The sequence below is a fragment of the Stenella coeruleoalba genome (assembly GCF_951394435.1).
Source record: "Stenella coeruleoalba genome assembly, chromosome: 11".
NCBI lineage: Eukaryota > Metazoa > Chordata > Mammalia > Artiodactyla > Delphinidae > Stenella > Stenella coeruleoalba.
The window spans coordinates 64,517,989-64,533,001 of record NC_137157.1 but is presented as its reverse complement, the minus strand read 5'-3'; the positions used below and the strand labels follow the sequence as shown (position 1 = coordinate 64,533,001).

Below are 15,013 nucleotides of genomic sequence, written 5' to 3'. Positions count from 1 at the left end.
GTTTCTCCTCTCCATCACTCCTGCCCCTCCCCACTCACAGCAGCCCTCTCTCCCAAACTCCAAAGAACCCTGGGGTCCTTGAACCTCATGCTTTCCCCGAAGGTTCTGGAAAGAGGCTGCTGTAAGAATGGCGATGACGTCTTAGAGGAAGACAAACCTGGGGGGGCTCATGTAGGCAGTGCCCTGCCTGTCCCCCCTCACAGGCCTCGCACAGGACGGGCCCTTCCTGGGCCTGAGGACACACACACACACACACACACACACACACACACGGATCCTAAAAAGGCTGGCAGGACTCCTTGGGCCTTTGATCTTGGAGTTCCAGCCGCCCTGCCTGATGCTGCTGGTCCCACTCATGCCCGGACCCCCGACTCAGGCCCCAAATGCCGGCAGCTACAGAGGAAGGGCAAGAGGACATTGCTGGCCAAACCTGCATAAACGGCAGCCACCTTCCCCCTGACCGCGCCCTCGCCCCGCCCAGGCCCCGCCCCTGAAACTCACACTCCTTCATCATGCCGATGTCCACACAGCGCTTGAGCCGGCAGGCCTGGCAGTGGCGGCGGTTGTCCTTGGTGATGCGGCAGTCTCCGTTGAAGGGACAGGTGAACAGTGCCTTCCGCTTCATGCTCCGTCTGCGGAGAGAGCACAGACCCTCGGCTGGGTCACCTGCTTCCCAGCCCCTCGGCCCTGCCCTGTGGGAGAGTGGCCTGAGAGGGCTGTGATCAGGAGACCTGCCAATGCCCCCCCAACCCCCGACCCCGGGGCTCTATGTCTCCCAAGGAGGATGGCTGCCCAGCCCAGTCATTTCCTATTCTGCCCCCATCATTGGTTTTACTTACCTTTACAGTACTCTCCTCCTCCCTTTCTTTTTTTTTTTCTCCCTTTCTTTTTATTACACAGGAAATACGAGTGAATGAGCTAGCAAAAAAAAAAAAAATTTAATACTGAAATCTGTAGAGTTGCCCTCACTGCCTTTAGTGCATTCATGAGAGGCGATGAAGCTGGTCTCAGCTTTATCTCTTTAAGTCTTCTAGAGTCAGAGATCTGTGACTAGAGCATCCCCGGTTCAGGGACAGACATGTGCACAGGTGCACAGAGAAGGGAGAAAGGGCCCAAACCATAGCTTCAGACACCCAGACGAGCTGCCCAGCAGGAGAAGCAGCCGCACGAGCAGGTGGGTGCCTCGAGGTCTGGCCTCGGCTTTCGGAAAGGTAGAGGAAGTTAAAGAGTTCTGTAAGAACAGAAAACTACCGAAGAGCTCTTAGCTCTTAGTTGGCACCCCCCGCTGCACCCCACAGCCTATGTAAACTTGTGTGTGTGCGTGTGCGTGTGTGTGCGCACAGGCATGCCTGCAAGCCCAAAGGCTCATTTTCCTAATTCCGGCGTTCTCCCCTGCTCCCAGCCACGGCACATGGGACGCTCATGAGGCTGCGTAAAGGACAGCTCCCCAGAGGCTTCTCAGCATCTGTATCCTAGAGGTTCCTCTTACTCTCCCCAGCCCCAGCAAGGGGAGGCCCCAGTTCTTCTGCCCCAGGACAGGGGCCAGGATTTAGCTGGGGGAAGATGGTGGCAGAATCACTTTCTCTGTGAGCAGCAGCCTCTTTCAAGGAGCTGTGGAGGTGCCCAAGCCTTAGAAGCCAAGGTCCGGGCCCAACCCTTTCCCTCTCCTGGAGATAAGCTACTGATATCGTCTTCTCCAGTTGTCATATACTAGTTATGTTTTTGGTGAAAAAATGACTTATTGTTCACATTCACTGGAACACATATGATTTAGGACAAACACGTTCATCAGTCGACATGGACATACGGGGACCAAACCAACTTGACCCATGGGAGAGGGGAGAAGAGACTAGAGGAACAGGAAGTCATAGGTAGTCAGACTCTAAGACCCTTAGGGCACCCCTCATTTTATGGATAGGACCCCTGAGGTGAAGAGGCTTACTTGAGGCGATTTAGCAAAGAGTTGAGGCTCTCAAGTTGGGACCTCAGGAATGTGAGGCTCAGCTTTTAGCTTCCTGGATTGGACATACCGTTTCATACCCAGAAACTCAAGGAGCTCGATGAAGCTGAGCTCACAGGCGAACGGCTTCAGGCAGCTGGCCCTTGAGCACAGCTCAAGGCAAAGGACACCCAGTGGTCTGGGAAGCAGGTGCTGTTGGCTTTGGACCTCGGCCCTGGTACCCTCCCATCACAACCCTCACACCCAAGGGGTCACCAGCAGACTGGGCAATACGGGGAGGTGGAGGAGTGCTAGCTATTCGGGTGGTTTAGCCCCCAGTCCAGCCCACTGAAGGCCGTGTCCTGCCCCTGCAGTGACTCCTCAGGGAGAGACTGTATCCCAGGCTCTTGCCTATGGAAACAGAAAGCCTTTTTTCCTTGTGCTTCCATACGTTTACTGCAGCTTCCCAGAGGAACGGAAGGACATAGAAGCACCTTGCTTAACCTGAAATGAGATACTGTCACCACCACAGGGCACATCGATCTGTTCCCGGACATGAGATTGGCTCCCCTTTTACTCCCTTCTCTCCTTCCCACCTGTTATACCCCAAATGCTCGGGCCCCAGAATGCCCATAATTCTCTAACCCTACTCAAGGACCAGAAGTTTCTAATTAGAGCGAACTCTCATTTCCTTTTTTTTTTTTTTTAAACAACCACACATTTAGCCTGGGGGCTGAACTGAGGGGCTGCTCTGTCCTCCTACCCACTGTCCTGTCTGGCTCAGAGGTCACCCTGTTCATTCTCTAGGGCCGCGGGCACCAAGGAGAGCACACATCACGGCACCTCTAGACACATGAGCCAAAGCCTCTCACATCCCTGCGCTGGGGGCTGAGAGCTTCCCGAGGCCCCAGGAGGGAGGGGGCCCCAGCGTCCTTTCGAGGCCCGGCTGTCCTTCCTCAGGCTCTACGGGGCCTGCCCCTTGCCCCTCACCAGTGCGTACCTCCCCCAGCTGCAAATTTGCTTGGAAAAAGATTTTGAAACTTCACTCTCTTTCTCTTATCTTTCTCATATTGTAAATCTGAAGCCTGACCCAGGCTTCCACACACAGGAGAGTGGAAGATAGCTGCTCAGCCCAACCTTGTCTGACAGCAGTGGATTCCAGAGAGGCTGGGGTGGGAACCCAGAGGATGCAGAGCCGGGTTAAGAGAAAATACTGGGGGAGGGGGCCCAGTGTCCTTACTTTCAACCTTATATTAGGAGTATGAAGCCCAACAGGATTGAGATTGAAAGAGGAGGAGGACCAAGACCATGACAAGGAGGGAGAGATGGAGAGAAAGGGGGTGGTGGAAGGGGGAGAGAAGAAAGGAGGGAAGGAGGGAGGGAGGGAGAGACAGGGGGAGAGAGAAAGGGACAGAGACAGAGAGGGAAGGATGGAAGGAAGGAAAGGAGAAAGAGAGGGAGGGAGGAAGAAAGATGTTAGAAATTCTACTGGCCAGGCTCACAGCAGCGCTCAGACGGGTGGTAAGAACACAGCCTGTGGTTGTCACCCGTTGCCACACCTTCTCCTGAAGCCCACCAGCCCTGTACTGTGTCTGCACATTATTTGAGCAAAGCGGAAAGCAGCCTATAAACACATGGAGCTCTGAAGTTACTATTACGAAAGCAAACAGTAACCAGCTCTTCCGTGGCTCCTCTACAGACAGAATCAGAGGCAAGTGCTGGCCAGTGGCTGGGAAGACGGAGGCTGCACATCACGGACAACGTCGTCATGCTCTGGGTTGTGGGGTCAGCCTTTGGGGCAGGGAAAGCTCTCTCACCAACTCCAGCAGTCAGACCCAGGCCCTTCCCGGAGCCTGGGCTCTGGGGCCAGCCTTTCTGGCTTGTCTGGCCCAGCATGGCTGTTTGGCAGGACACAGTTTCCCTGGTCTCTGAAGCCCAGTTCTTCCGCGTCCTCCCGCCTTCTAAGGGCACTTGCACGCATGTGGCTGTCAGCTAGCCTCTGCCCACGAGGACTCAGGGCAGCCAGACTGGCCAGGCCTGGCTCTGTGCTTTGTCCTGAAGATCCGTGCCCTGCCCTACCTTCCTCCTAACACTAATGGTCTGGGAGCTGGTTTGGTTTTGAGAAACAGGAGCCTTGGGTTTCCAAGGGAGCCCATTTCCTCAGCAGCGCTCGCAGCCTGGACCCTGTCATTTTCTGGATGGTTGGCAATTATACCCCAGCTCAGGAAGGGGGGGGTGGTTAGGGGTGGTGCAACCAGGCTAAATATAGACGTAGTTTCTAGAAAGCCAGGGTGAGAAAGGACATTGACGGATTCTTGCACCAGAGACCAACTCATCAAAACATGAGACAAGCAGCTCACAAAAGCATCGAGCGCCTGGGGCCAGGGTCTCGGACCTGGGACAGGAGGGTCCTTTTTCAGTAGGTAACCCCTGACAGCAGAGACACACCTTGTAAAACCCAAAACTGGGGCCAAATACTAGCTCTGAGCTTTGTCTCCACTGCAGCTCTAGTGTCACAGAAATCCCAGAGCCCAGTCGGGATGCAGATGTCTTACAGAGCTCCTGATATGAAAGGCCTGCCTGTGTGGTCTGATAATGAGACCCACTGGGCACATTTGTGTGTGGTGACATCAAGGGGTTCTCAGCAGGTGGGTTAAAAAAGAAAAACCAACTTTAAGGGAAGGTAGGTTAGCACTGGTAAAGAGCGCAGGCCTCTTTTGTGGAGGGCAATTTGGCAATACAGGCATACATTGAGACATCGCAGGTTTGGTTCCAGACCCCCGCAATAAAGCCAATACCGCAATAGAGCGTGTCACGCAAATTTTTGGTTTCCCAGTGCATATAAAAGTGATGTTTACACGATATTGTGATCTATTAAGTGTGTAGTAGCATTACATCTACAAAAACAATGAATACACTTTAATCAAAAAATACTTTATCATTAAAAACTGTTAATTATCATCTGACAATGCAGGGTTGCCACAAACCTTCAATTTGTAAAAAACACAGTATCTGCAAAGGTATGCCTGTATCTACCAATATATAAAGTGCACAGAGCCTTTCACACAGTAAAGCCACTTCCAGGAATTCATCCTGTGGGTAGGGACCTGAGAGTTGGGTTGAGAAGGAGACTTATTTTTCACTTATGTTCCCTTTTGAACTGTCTACATCTTTTTAAAAAAAAACCATTCACAGGCATTACTTAACCAGACAAAAAACAAAAACAAAAAACCCCACCCTTTATAGCTATTTTAAAAATTTAAATGAAAAACAGACTTTTGTTAGATGGATCTGTTTGGGTTTAAACTCTAATGTACAACCTTGCGTAAGTTACTTAATCTCCCCATGGCCATGCCTCAGTTTCCACATCTGTAAAATGGAAACAACCCTACAGAGCGGGTTGCTGTAAGGATTAAATAAAGGAAGCAGGATCTGGTACAAAGTAAGCACTAAATAAAGGGAAAGGAGAGAAGCTGGCAGGGAGGGGCAGTGGGAGCTGAAGGGTGGCCGAAGAAAGCAGTGAGAATCCGAGACCCTGGAAGCAAAGAGCACATCTCACACCAATGCCTGGGGTGCCTGGTGTGGGGCTCTGCAGGCAGAGAAACTCGAAACGTACCGTTGCTTCATGTGTTGTTGCACCTGATGTCTAGACCCACAGTCTTTGTGTGAGTTACAGCGAGCAATGTCCAGTTTCTCAGAGCACCAACCAGGTCTCACAGAGTCCTTGACTGACATGAAGGTCTCTAGAGCCCCTGGACCAGCCCTTCCTTTCTCATACCTGATATTTAACTCCCATTTGGGGACCTTTAATCAGAGACCCTTGCTGACACACAAAGTCACACGTGTTCCAGGTTCCACGATAGCGGAGAGGAAAGGACTGTCTGTTCTCAGAAACTCAGACACTACAAAGGGACAGTGATAATAGGTACCACTTATTGAGAGCCTTCTCTGCCAGTACTTTACATATTCTCTCCCATGCTCTCAACAACCTATTAGGATAGGTATTATCCCTATTTTACAGGTGGTACAAAAAGGCAATGGAAAGCTAAACAATTTGCTTAATGTCACACAGCTAAAAAGTGTAAAAGCTGAGATTAGAATCAAGATCTGTTTGATTCCAAAGCCTCTGATATTCTTACATGATATGGTCCTTATCACGAATCCACCATATCTCAGTCCAAGCCAGAGCAGCCGTCAAAAGTACGCCCTCCAAAGTCCACGAGCAGGAAGCAGGGGCTGCTTGAAGGACTTCTGTAGGACACAGAAGCCACTGGGATAGAGGCAGGATCTGAGGTGGGCGGGTTGGAAGTAGGGGATAGCATATGGCCATCCTCTCCACTGGCACCTCTACTGCCATCGCACGGAGAGGATTCCCAGTGTGTGTCGAGAGGGAATTCACACCAGTGAGCCCTGAGGAGAGTGCTGGCTTCCTAAGGAAATAAAACACTGACCAGAAAGAGATGTGCCCTCTCCCTCATGTCCACGTAGCTGCCTTTCTTTTTTTTTTTTTTTGCGGTACGTGGGCCTCTCACTGCTGTGGCCTCTCGCGTTGCGGAGCACAGGCTCCAGACGCGCAGGTTCAGCGGCCATGGCTCACGGGCCCAGCCGCTCCGCGGCATGTGGGATCTTCCCGGACCGGGGCACGAACCCGTATCCCCTGCATCGGCAGGCGGACTCCCAACCACTGCGCCACCAGGGAAGCCCAGCTGCCTTTCTTGACACCTCCAGTGGCGTTCCCTCTCCAGCTACTCTGGCCTCCTCCCCCGAAGCTTCCAAACATCACTCATAGCTGATCCACAGCTGACCCCCTCATTCTCTTCCGTTCACATCTTTGAGCAGCTATGGAGAGAGGCCAGATGCCAGCTGGCCTGGACAAAGTTCTCTCCAGCAACACCAACCTCTTGGTGACTCATTCACTGTGCCCACAGAACGCCCCAAACGACCACCCCTCCCCTCTCTATTTACTCTACTGCCTTTTAGCACTTTGAGTCGCTGGACACCTGCCCCGTTGCTCTGCTCCCTTCACAGCACAGCTCCTGCAAATATTGTCAGGATGAACTTCCTGAAAGCCAGAACACTCCTCACGTTCCTGGATCCTCACCAGCCTGTGCTCCCCAAGGCCCGTCATCAACAAGGTCCCTGAGAACCTTGGGGCTCACAAACAAGAAGGCATTTCTCCACACTGTCTTTGTTGGCTTGGTACTTGCTGCACATGTCAGCTTCACGGTGTCCTGAGGAGGAGGGAGACGACGTACAGAGGCGAGCAGTGATCTGTTTCTCAACCTTGCCTTCCAAGTCCACCTCTTAAACGTCGCCAGTATTCTTCATTCTCTTCATCAAAAGGGTCTTTCTGATTTTTCTTCTCTGTCCTTTACACCTTTCCCTTATATCAAGGGAATATATCAATGGACAATATATCAATGGACAAAGCCATTCATGATAAGAGATTCATCCACATCCATAGATCATCACTATATATATATGTGTGTGTGAGGAACTGGCCGGCAACAGTCTCTAATGTCTGACCATGGATCAACAGAACTGACCAACCCCCATAATCACACTTCGGTTTGATTATGAGTCTTGGACCTGCTGGGATGACCAGAGCTCTACCTTCTAGAGCAGTTTAGCTTGACTTAGAAGTCAACCAAACACGAAATGGTCAAATGGGCTTATACCCCAGGGCTTAGAAAATAGCCAGTGACCCAACACCAGAGTAATGCTCTTGCCTTGAGAACTGCTACCGTAGGGTTGAGTGAGCTCCTTGAGAGCAAGGACTTGTGTTATCTTTGTGTTCTCAAGGATGTGGTACCCGACACAGAGAAGTACCTCCCACTGACAGAGGCCTTCCTTCCCAGGATCAGGATTTCACAAACAGATACAAGTGACAATGGAATTCTCAAACAACTATTTGAAATAGACTAAAGTGGAAGAATATCAAACAGAATTTGTATGAAGCAAAGGAGGAGAAGTAGGGGAAGGGAGGGGAAAGAAGAGAAGACATTACATATAGACAGTCTATTCTTGTTATTTGAGGTAGTTATGTTCTATCAAGCAAATATTGAACCATCAGCAAATATTGAACCATCGCTCCTAAGAGAACACGGGTTAGGTTCCTGAGAGCTTCTGGTCACAACGTTTTCATCAATCCCTCAGTACATAACTTTGTTTCATGTGTGTTATCTGTTTAAAGGCACCTCATTTAATACATATTGTTGATTCATTAATGTTGAACTCACAGCCAACAGCACTATAGCCCACGTCTGAACAAAGCTTGTCTAACACGTCTTTTCTCTGCGAGGCAACTTGTAGCTTTCCTGTGCTTAGGAACACTGGACAGAATTTCAGCACCAGGCTTGGGTGCCATCTTGAACAGTGAAATCACCACCAGGTACAAAAACGCAAAAAGGGTGGCACTAAATAGACCAAGAAAAAGACACTTGTTTACAGCGTGAGAGCCAAGGCAGAGGCAGGATGTCTTGCGTGGCCTCAGCTGGGAACATGCGCATCGGGAGACTCGAAGTTTTCTCCACTCTGCACGTGTCCACAAATGAGCACAGAAGGGCTGCAAGTATTGATTTGGGGACTACAAGTAAATTTTAGCAGGTAGTCAAATTTGCAGATACGGACTCCACAGACAGTGAAGATCAACGGTGCGTGCATGCGTGTGTGCGTGTATTTATAAAACAAAATTCAAGCCAAACAACAGAGATGTTGGCTTTTCAGAAAGTGCAGCCTGGCTCAGTCATCAAGGCAGAGATAGTGAAGATATAAGGTAGACCGAGGACAGGGTAACAAGATAAAAGCAGCCTGCCGCCGGTAATGCCAGGCCTTGCAGGCGGGGGGTGTGGCCAGCAGCCAGCAGCAGAACTCTGAGGCATCTCAGAGAGAGGGGCTAAGGCTGGGTTACGGTAGCATAATGTGCCCACGTGCAGCGAGCCACACTGCTGGTCCGTGGTGCCCTGCAGGTGCAAACCTGCCGTCCCTGTCTTTTTGGCATCACCTGGCTCTGGACATGAGGGAGACTGTCCTCCCTCCACTCGGATGCCTAATGGGTCTGTCCCAAGGATTCACCACCTAGTGGTGTGTCTGAGGGCAGCAAGCCCAGGTGCGCAGGAGTCAGAGCTACTCTAGTGAGGAACTCCCACATGTCATAATCCAATAAGCAGCCACCTAAGAGTCCCATCTCTCAGAGCAGAGCCCCAGTGGGTGGTGACCTGGAAAGAGAGGGGATTTGGGGTGGGGTCCATGAATCAACCAAACAGCCCTGAGAGCCGCTGGAGACGTTTGGGTTACAGATTGACGAGATATGACCTTTGTCTGGGTCTCCATGTCCCTAGCTCCTAGTCCAGTGCTCGGATCACAGTTGCTCATTAAAATCTGGGAGGCAGTGTGTGAAAGAGAAAACAAAAGGAGGGTGGATGGCTGGAGAGACTTCTGTTTATTAGGACAAGGTTCCACAAAGGACATCAGTATTGACCCATCAGGCTCAAATATGTATATATTTCTACTGTGCTTTGTTTCTCAAAACACCTTTGTATATGTTATTTCATTAATCCTCCGTTTATTCTATATACTAGAGGGGTCGGGGTAACTGAAACATAGAGAAGTCGAGAGATTTGAGCAAAGACAGACAATTAATTAACGGCACGGTAGCACTACAGCCCACACATTTCTGCCTGGTTTTAAGATGCGAAACAGGCCCTGAAGCGAGCACCCAGACCCCTTCTCCATTTTCACTCTGAAGGCAGCTCCCCCATCCCCAGGCCCTGGCAGCAAAGGGTCCAGGTGGCACCTGGGACACAAGGCCTGGGCTCGGAAAGGCCCACCCTGCAGAAAGCACGGGCTTCAGACCAGAGGAACAAGAGTCGTGGCAACAGGACCTGGAACCAGCGACGCTGCCGGTCTGGTTCCCGAGCTGAGTAGGCAACCAGTGCCAGGCCACACAGGCAGTTAGCACCCGCAGAAGCCCTGCCCGTGGCCCAGCGGTTGCTCAAGGCAGTGAAACTCCAGGCCTGCCAGCTCCCGAGACAGAGGGCAGGTGAGTCGGGAGCCTGTATATATAGAGCCCGGGGGTCCCCGAGCTGGAGGAGAGCACCGCAGACATCCTGAGGCCTCTGATTCACTCTGCCCTCAATGCCCGTTCAGGGAAATGGGAGTCCTTGTTCTAGACTTGATTGACTTTCCTCTCTTTGATGGCTAAAGCCTTGCCCTTAGTTTTACTCACCTCCAACAAGACTATTATACAGAAGCTCTTTGTTGGTCACCTTCTTGCAGGCTTCTCTCTCCCTCTCTCTCTTTCTCTCTCTTCAAAATATGCCAAATGCCAATTTCTCATGGTTCACAATTCCATCCTGTAATTCGTCACTTCCCTATCCTCCCTCCCTGGTTCCGGATGGGAACAGCCTTTGTCTAGCCTTTCTGGTACTTTCCCACACTGTTTACACTGGTAATGCTGGGCTCACATGAGGAGAGAGAAGGCTGCTGATAGAGGAACTGGCCCTGACCAAACAGGAATGCCTGTGCTTCCTGAGGCTGGCTTTCCAACCTGGGACAAGCAAGCCGTGGACGCAGATCTGGGCACAGATCAACTATGGAGGTCAAATCAGGGATGCAGTTTCCCTTGTTCCAGGGAATGGTTTGATTTTTATGGGGGGTGGGGAGAGGCAATCTCTGAGGCCAAGTTCTTGGGCCTCCCCAAGGCCATGCCGGCCTCTTGGATTAGGAAGCTGTGATCATCAACTGATAGGAGGTTTGCTCCGGGAGGACAGACATGTGAGTCGGTGCAGGGGGCTGCGGGGTAAAGGGGTAATGGAAGGATGGGGACCTACATGCCACCTCAGGAAAGCAGTTTCAGAGAGAGTCAGAGGACGAGCTGGAGCTGAGGGCAGAGGAGGAAGAAGACAGCCTCGAGACACTATCGCCCCCGGGGGCTGTGAGAGCTGGCGTGTTCCCGGGCCTGGTAGGGAAGGAGACGCGGAAAACGCAGGGTCTCTTCCTGGGAAACCCCGTTGCTCTCCTCCCCGTCGCCCTTGGGGAGGACTTACCTGAAGAAGCCTTTGCAGCCTTCGCAGGTCATAGCGTTGAAATGGAAGCCAGTGGCTCGGTCTCCGCACACACCGCAGATCCGGGGCACGTGCCGGTCGAAGTCGCCGGGGTCAGGTAAGGAAGCACCGGCTGCCATCGCTTCCATCCCTGCAAGGACAGCAGGCAGGGGTGAGACAGTGCCAGGGCCGGCTGGCGGCCCTTCCGCCAGGAGCTCAGCAAAGCTGGGCAGCTCCCTGGGGCCCAGGCCAGAGCAGGATTCTTTGGTGCCCTCCCTTCATGGCTCTCGGTCCCCAGCTCACCCTCCTGACACTGCGCTGGCCTCGAGCAGAAGGTGGGCTCCTAACCCAGTTCGGAGCAAACCTGTGGAGGGGCGCTGCAGTGATGCTCGCGGCGTGGCCTGGAACCGAGGCGCCAGGGAGCAGAGTCTGCAGCCTGCAGGCTGGGCTACTTTGGGTGAGATGCTCAGCCTCTTTGCACCCCACTGTCCTCATCTGAAGAATGTGTTTTTCTTCACTGGGTGTGAGGAAGGATTATGCGAATGAACAGACGCACACCACTGGTCTCAGCTCCACCTCAGCAGCGGACCTGCCGCAGGTCAGAGGCCTCTCTTGCCTAGTGTCCCCTCCAGGAGGGACGAGGGCCGTCCAACAGCCTCCAACGCAGAGGGAAACCCTCAGCCCCTCTTTCCTTCAGGGCAAGGGGAAGAAGATAGACTACATGCCCAAATCAGACCCTATCGTGTCAGGTCCTCGCCGCCCTGCAGCTCAGGATGGACAGGACTTGTGCTCCTGCGGTCCTGGTACCAAATTCATCAGTCTTTTTCTCTCTCTTTTTTTTCAATATCAATTCAACACATTGTTCTGAACGTCCTTCTGAGTCATATACAGTGAACTAATCTTGTTTTCAGAGATGGCTTGTATAAATAGGCATTATCTAGAGATGGATTTCACACTTGAAGAAAGGGGGGAAGGAGATAGAGGGAACAAAGTATATAGCTTTGGGACATCCTTCTCAGGAAGCTGCTGACAGGTCTTCCCTTGGGCAAGCTGGGGCCTTGGCCTCTGACCCCCACTGCTGTCAGCTCAGAGCTGCTTCAGGGGTCCCTCCTGCCTCCCTGAAATGGTTTCAGACCCTGCTGCCTCCCGGTTTTATCTGAGTCCTCACATGGGTTGTTACAGGTTTAAGTGCCTTGGCTTCAGGGCAGGAGGGTCCCTCAGGACAGAAGAAAAACAAGAGAGAAAGCCAGTGGTGAGGAGACGAGCACCCTAACCCCTCCTACCCTGGCGCCATGTCCTCCCACTAAGTGGGAGAGGCAGCTTCCAGGGGCCCTTGGGAAGCTCCAAGCTTCTTTCCAATGACTAGGCTCTCAACCTGAGCTGAGGTTTGACACATCCACGCCCGGTAAGGTCTTATTTCAGTCCATCTTCATCTCACCCCAATGAGGCAAGTACTATTATTATCACTCGATTTCCAAATGAGGCCCAGAGAAGCCCAAACATTGAGGTTTTCTAGCAACTATAATTACAAAGTGCACAAAACAAATACTTAATTTTACAAAAAGAAAAATCTCCCCAAGAGCTTCAAGCCAAACAAAGGAAGCTGGACAGATAAGGACAGGTATTGTCAGTCCTGCAGGGGCAGAGGGGCCCTGAGCACAGACAGATGTATTGGATTCCCTAACTTTCTCTTTCAGCTCTTCTTTTCCTGGGAACTTTAAAGCAATAATAGTGACCCTGTTGCCCATCCCTATCACAGCTAGGTTGATACTTGTTAAACGATAATGTTTATATATATACACATGCAGAGACAGAGAGAGAAACCCTTTAAAAAAAAAAAGAACAAAGGAATGATTAACAGAAACTTTTGAGGGAGTAAGATTGGGGAGGGCATGCAGAGGCATTATGCAGTAACCATATTCCATTTCTCTGACTGGTCAGTATACAGTGTCTTCTTATTCTTATTACTATTATTAAAACTCTATTTTCTGTTTTATATGCTACATAAAACATTGCATAACTGTAAAACAACTAAAAATAAAAGAGCGTGCCTTTGGGTTTGTCAACACTGTCCCTAGAGCCCATATTAAGTCCAGGCTGATTCCAGGCTCCTGGAGTGTCACCCACAACCCAGACGTGGGCAGGGATCCCAGAGGCCCAATACCATTGGGGTAAGAAGAGAAACTGTCTAGGATGCTTGTGGCTTGACCCCAGGTCAGCTGAGATGATGCAATTCCCAGTCATCATGATGTTGCTACAGAGTCCGTGTCATCCAGCGACCAAACATCCGGTGGATTTGGTGGAAAAAGAGAAGTTAAATGTGAGAGTGGAAGGGAATCAGTCAGATCCGTCCAACATGTATTCAGCATCATCTGGGCTCACTGGAGATGTGATGATGCAAGAGAATTGAAACAACACAGCACCACAGCCAGGCAACTGCGCCTTCCTGCAACACAGTGATGGCAGGAAGGCTCCTGGCCCGGGGGTGGGACCCCAGGCACTGGGTTAGGCCTGACAGAAAGCTGGACCCGGCAGCCGGAGGCCCAGAGTGAACAGGACAATTTCAGGTGAGTTGAGAGAAAACTCAGCCCTGCTTGGGGTTATGCGCTGCTACCAAGAAGCCAGGGCCCAGGACCAAGAGTCCAGAGGTGGAGAAGAGTCCCAGGCACATATGGCCTGAGAGCTGGCAGTGCCAGGAGTGACAGGCAGAGACCGTGGAGGCCAGGAAAGAGAAAGGAGTTGGGAGCTGGATAGGAAACCTCACCATGCTGGATGGCCCCCTGGGGTCCTGGCCTGGGCATCTGCAAGCCCCTCCCACTGAGGCCTCACCCCGATCAGCCTGGCTCCAGGTCTCTGGCCGCGGGATGCTGAGGACTCTGCTGACACAGGACTGGACCGACCCACGTTTGCCAAGGGCAAGGGAGTATCTCCTCTTCCCCCTGCCCGCCGCCTGCCCACGCCCGCCTCCCCTCGCCCCCGGATAACAGAAAGCCAGGAGGCTGTGGCTGAGGAGGAAACACCCACCTGAAGGAGCAGAGGAGGGAAGGGAAGTCGAGCGCAGAGGTGCCCTTCTGTGAGGGCTCACAGACGCTTCCAACCAAAAGGACCCTGAAATGAGAAGGGGAAGCACTTTACAGCTCAGCGCTGGCCTCACCGCTAGAGAGCTCATCAAGCAGGATGAGAGGCTCTTTCCAGGGGCTTTAGTCCCCAGATCAGGGACTGAAAACTTGACGGAAGTGATCTGTTGGGGGCAGACATGCGGTGTCATCCCTGGCAGGACTGAAGGGGCGGGAGCACAGCGGCAGCCAGGAACAGCCCTCCCTTGAGACCGGGGGCAGCAAGAGCAGTGGGAAGGAGTGGGAGTGGCATCCAGCACATGGGCAAATGGAAAGCATAGCAGAGAGTGCTGGGAGGGAGGGAGGGCTTCTTCCAAGGGAGCGCGACTGCTCCCACGGCCCCACGCTAGGGTTTTAGGGATGCTTGGAGAAGCAGAGCCAGAGGGGTGCCTGGCAGGCTGCTGAGGGCGGGAAGGAGACCGGTTCCCCGGGCGATGGCAGAGGCCCCTCGGGAGCTGGGAATGGTGCAGGTTAGCCCTGGCCTCTTGGGATAGCTTCAAAGACAGGTGTCTGGGATCTGCAGTCTGTGGAGACTGGGTGTAGGCGGGGCAGGTGCTGCAGGGGTTAAATACAGCAACGCACTGCTTTCAAACAGGATGTTTTCTGCCACTTTTAGCTCTTCTCCAGACATGCTCAACACGTCCGGCCTCGGCGAGGGCTGACGGTGGGCTGACTCTAGTGTCCAGACTCTGGGTCTTAGTGGCGTGATGGGTCACCAAGGTGGGGCTGGTGGAATTTCACCCTTCCCACTTCCACCCACACTCAGTGCTGCTTGCCCACCCAGACAGACAAACACACACACACTTCCTCCCTTCGCTGACGCCAATAGGAAGGGGCTGGGGAGATAATAGATATGCAGGTGCCTGACCCGGAACCCTGGCAAAGGCCTTTCAGGCAAACTCCACGTGGGGAAT

At 52.3% G+C, this 15,013-nt stretch overlaps 1 protein-coding gene across 1 annotated transcript in view; it reads right to left on the bottom strand.

Annotated features, from left to right (window-relative positions):
* The window catches only part of VDR (vitamin D receptor), a 33,093-nt gene extending 18,759 nt beyond the window's left edge, over nt 1-14,334 (bottom strand). The window contains exons 1-3 of the mRNA XM_079937755.1: nt 14,008-14,334; nt 10,987-11,134; nt 502-632 (exon numbers count right to left, since the gene is read on the bottom strand). Coding sequence (XP_079793881.1) covers nt 502-632; nt 10,987-11,134; nt 14,008-14,251 — 523 coding nt within the window. The 5' untranslated portion in view covers nt 14,252-14,334. The remainder of the gene's footprint in view (nt 1-501; nt 633-10,986; nt 11,135-14,007) is intronic.
* Nucleotides 14,335-15,013: the final 679 nt, after the last annotated feature.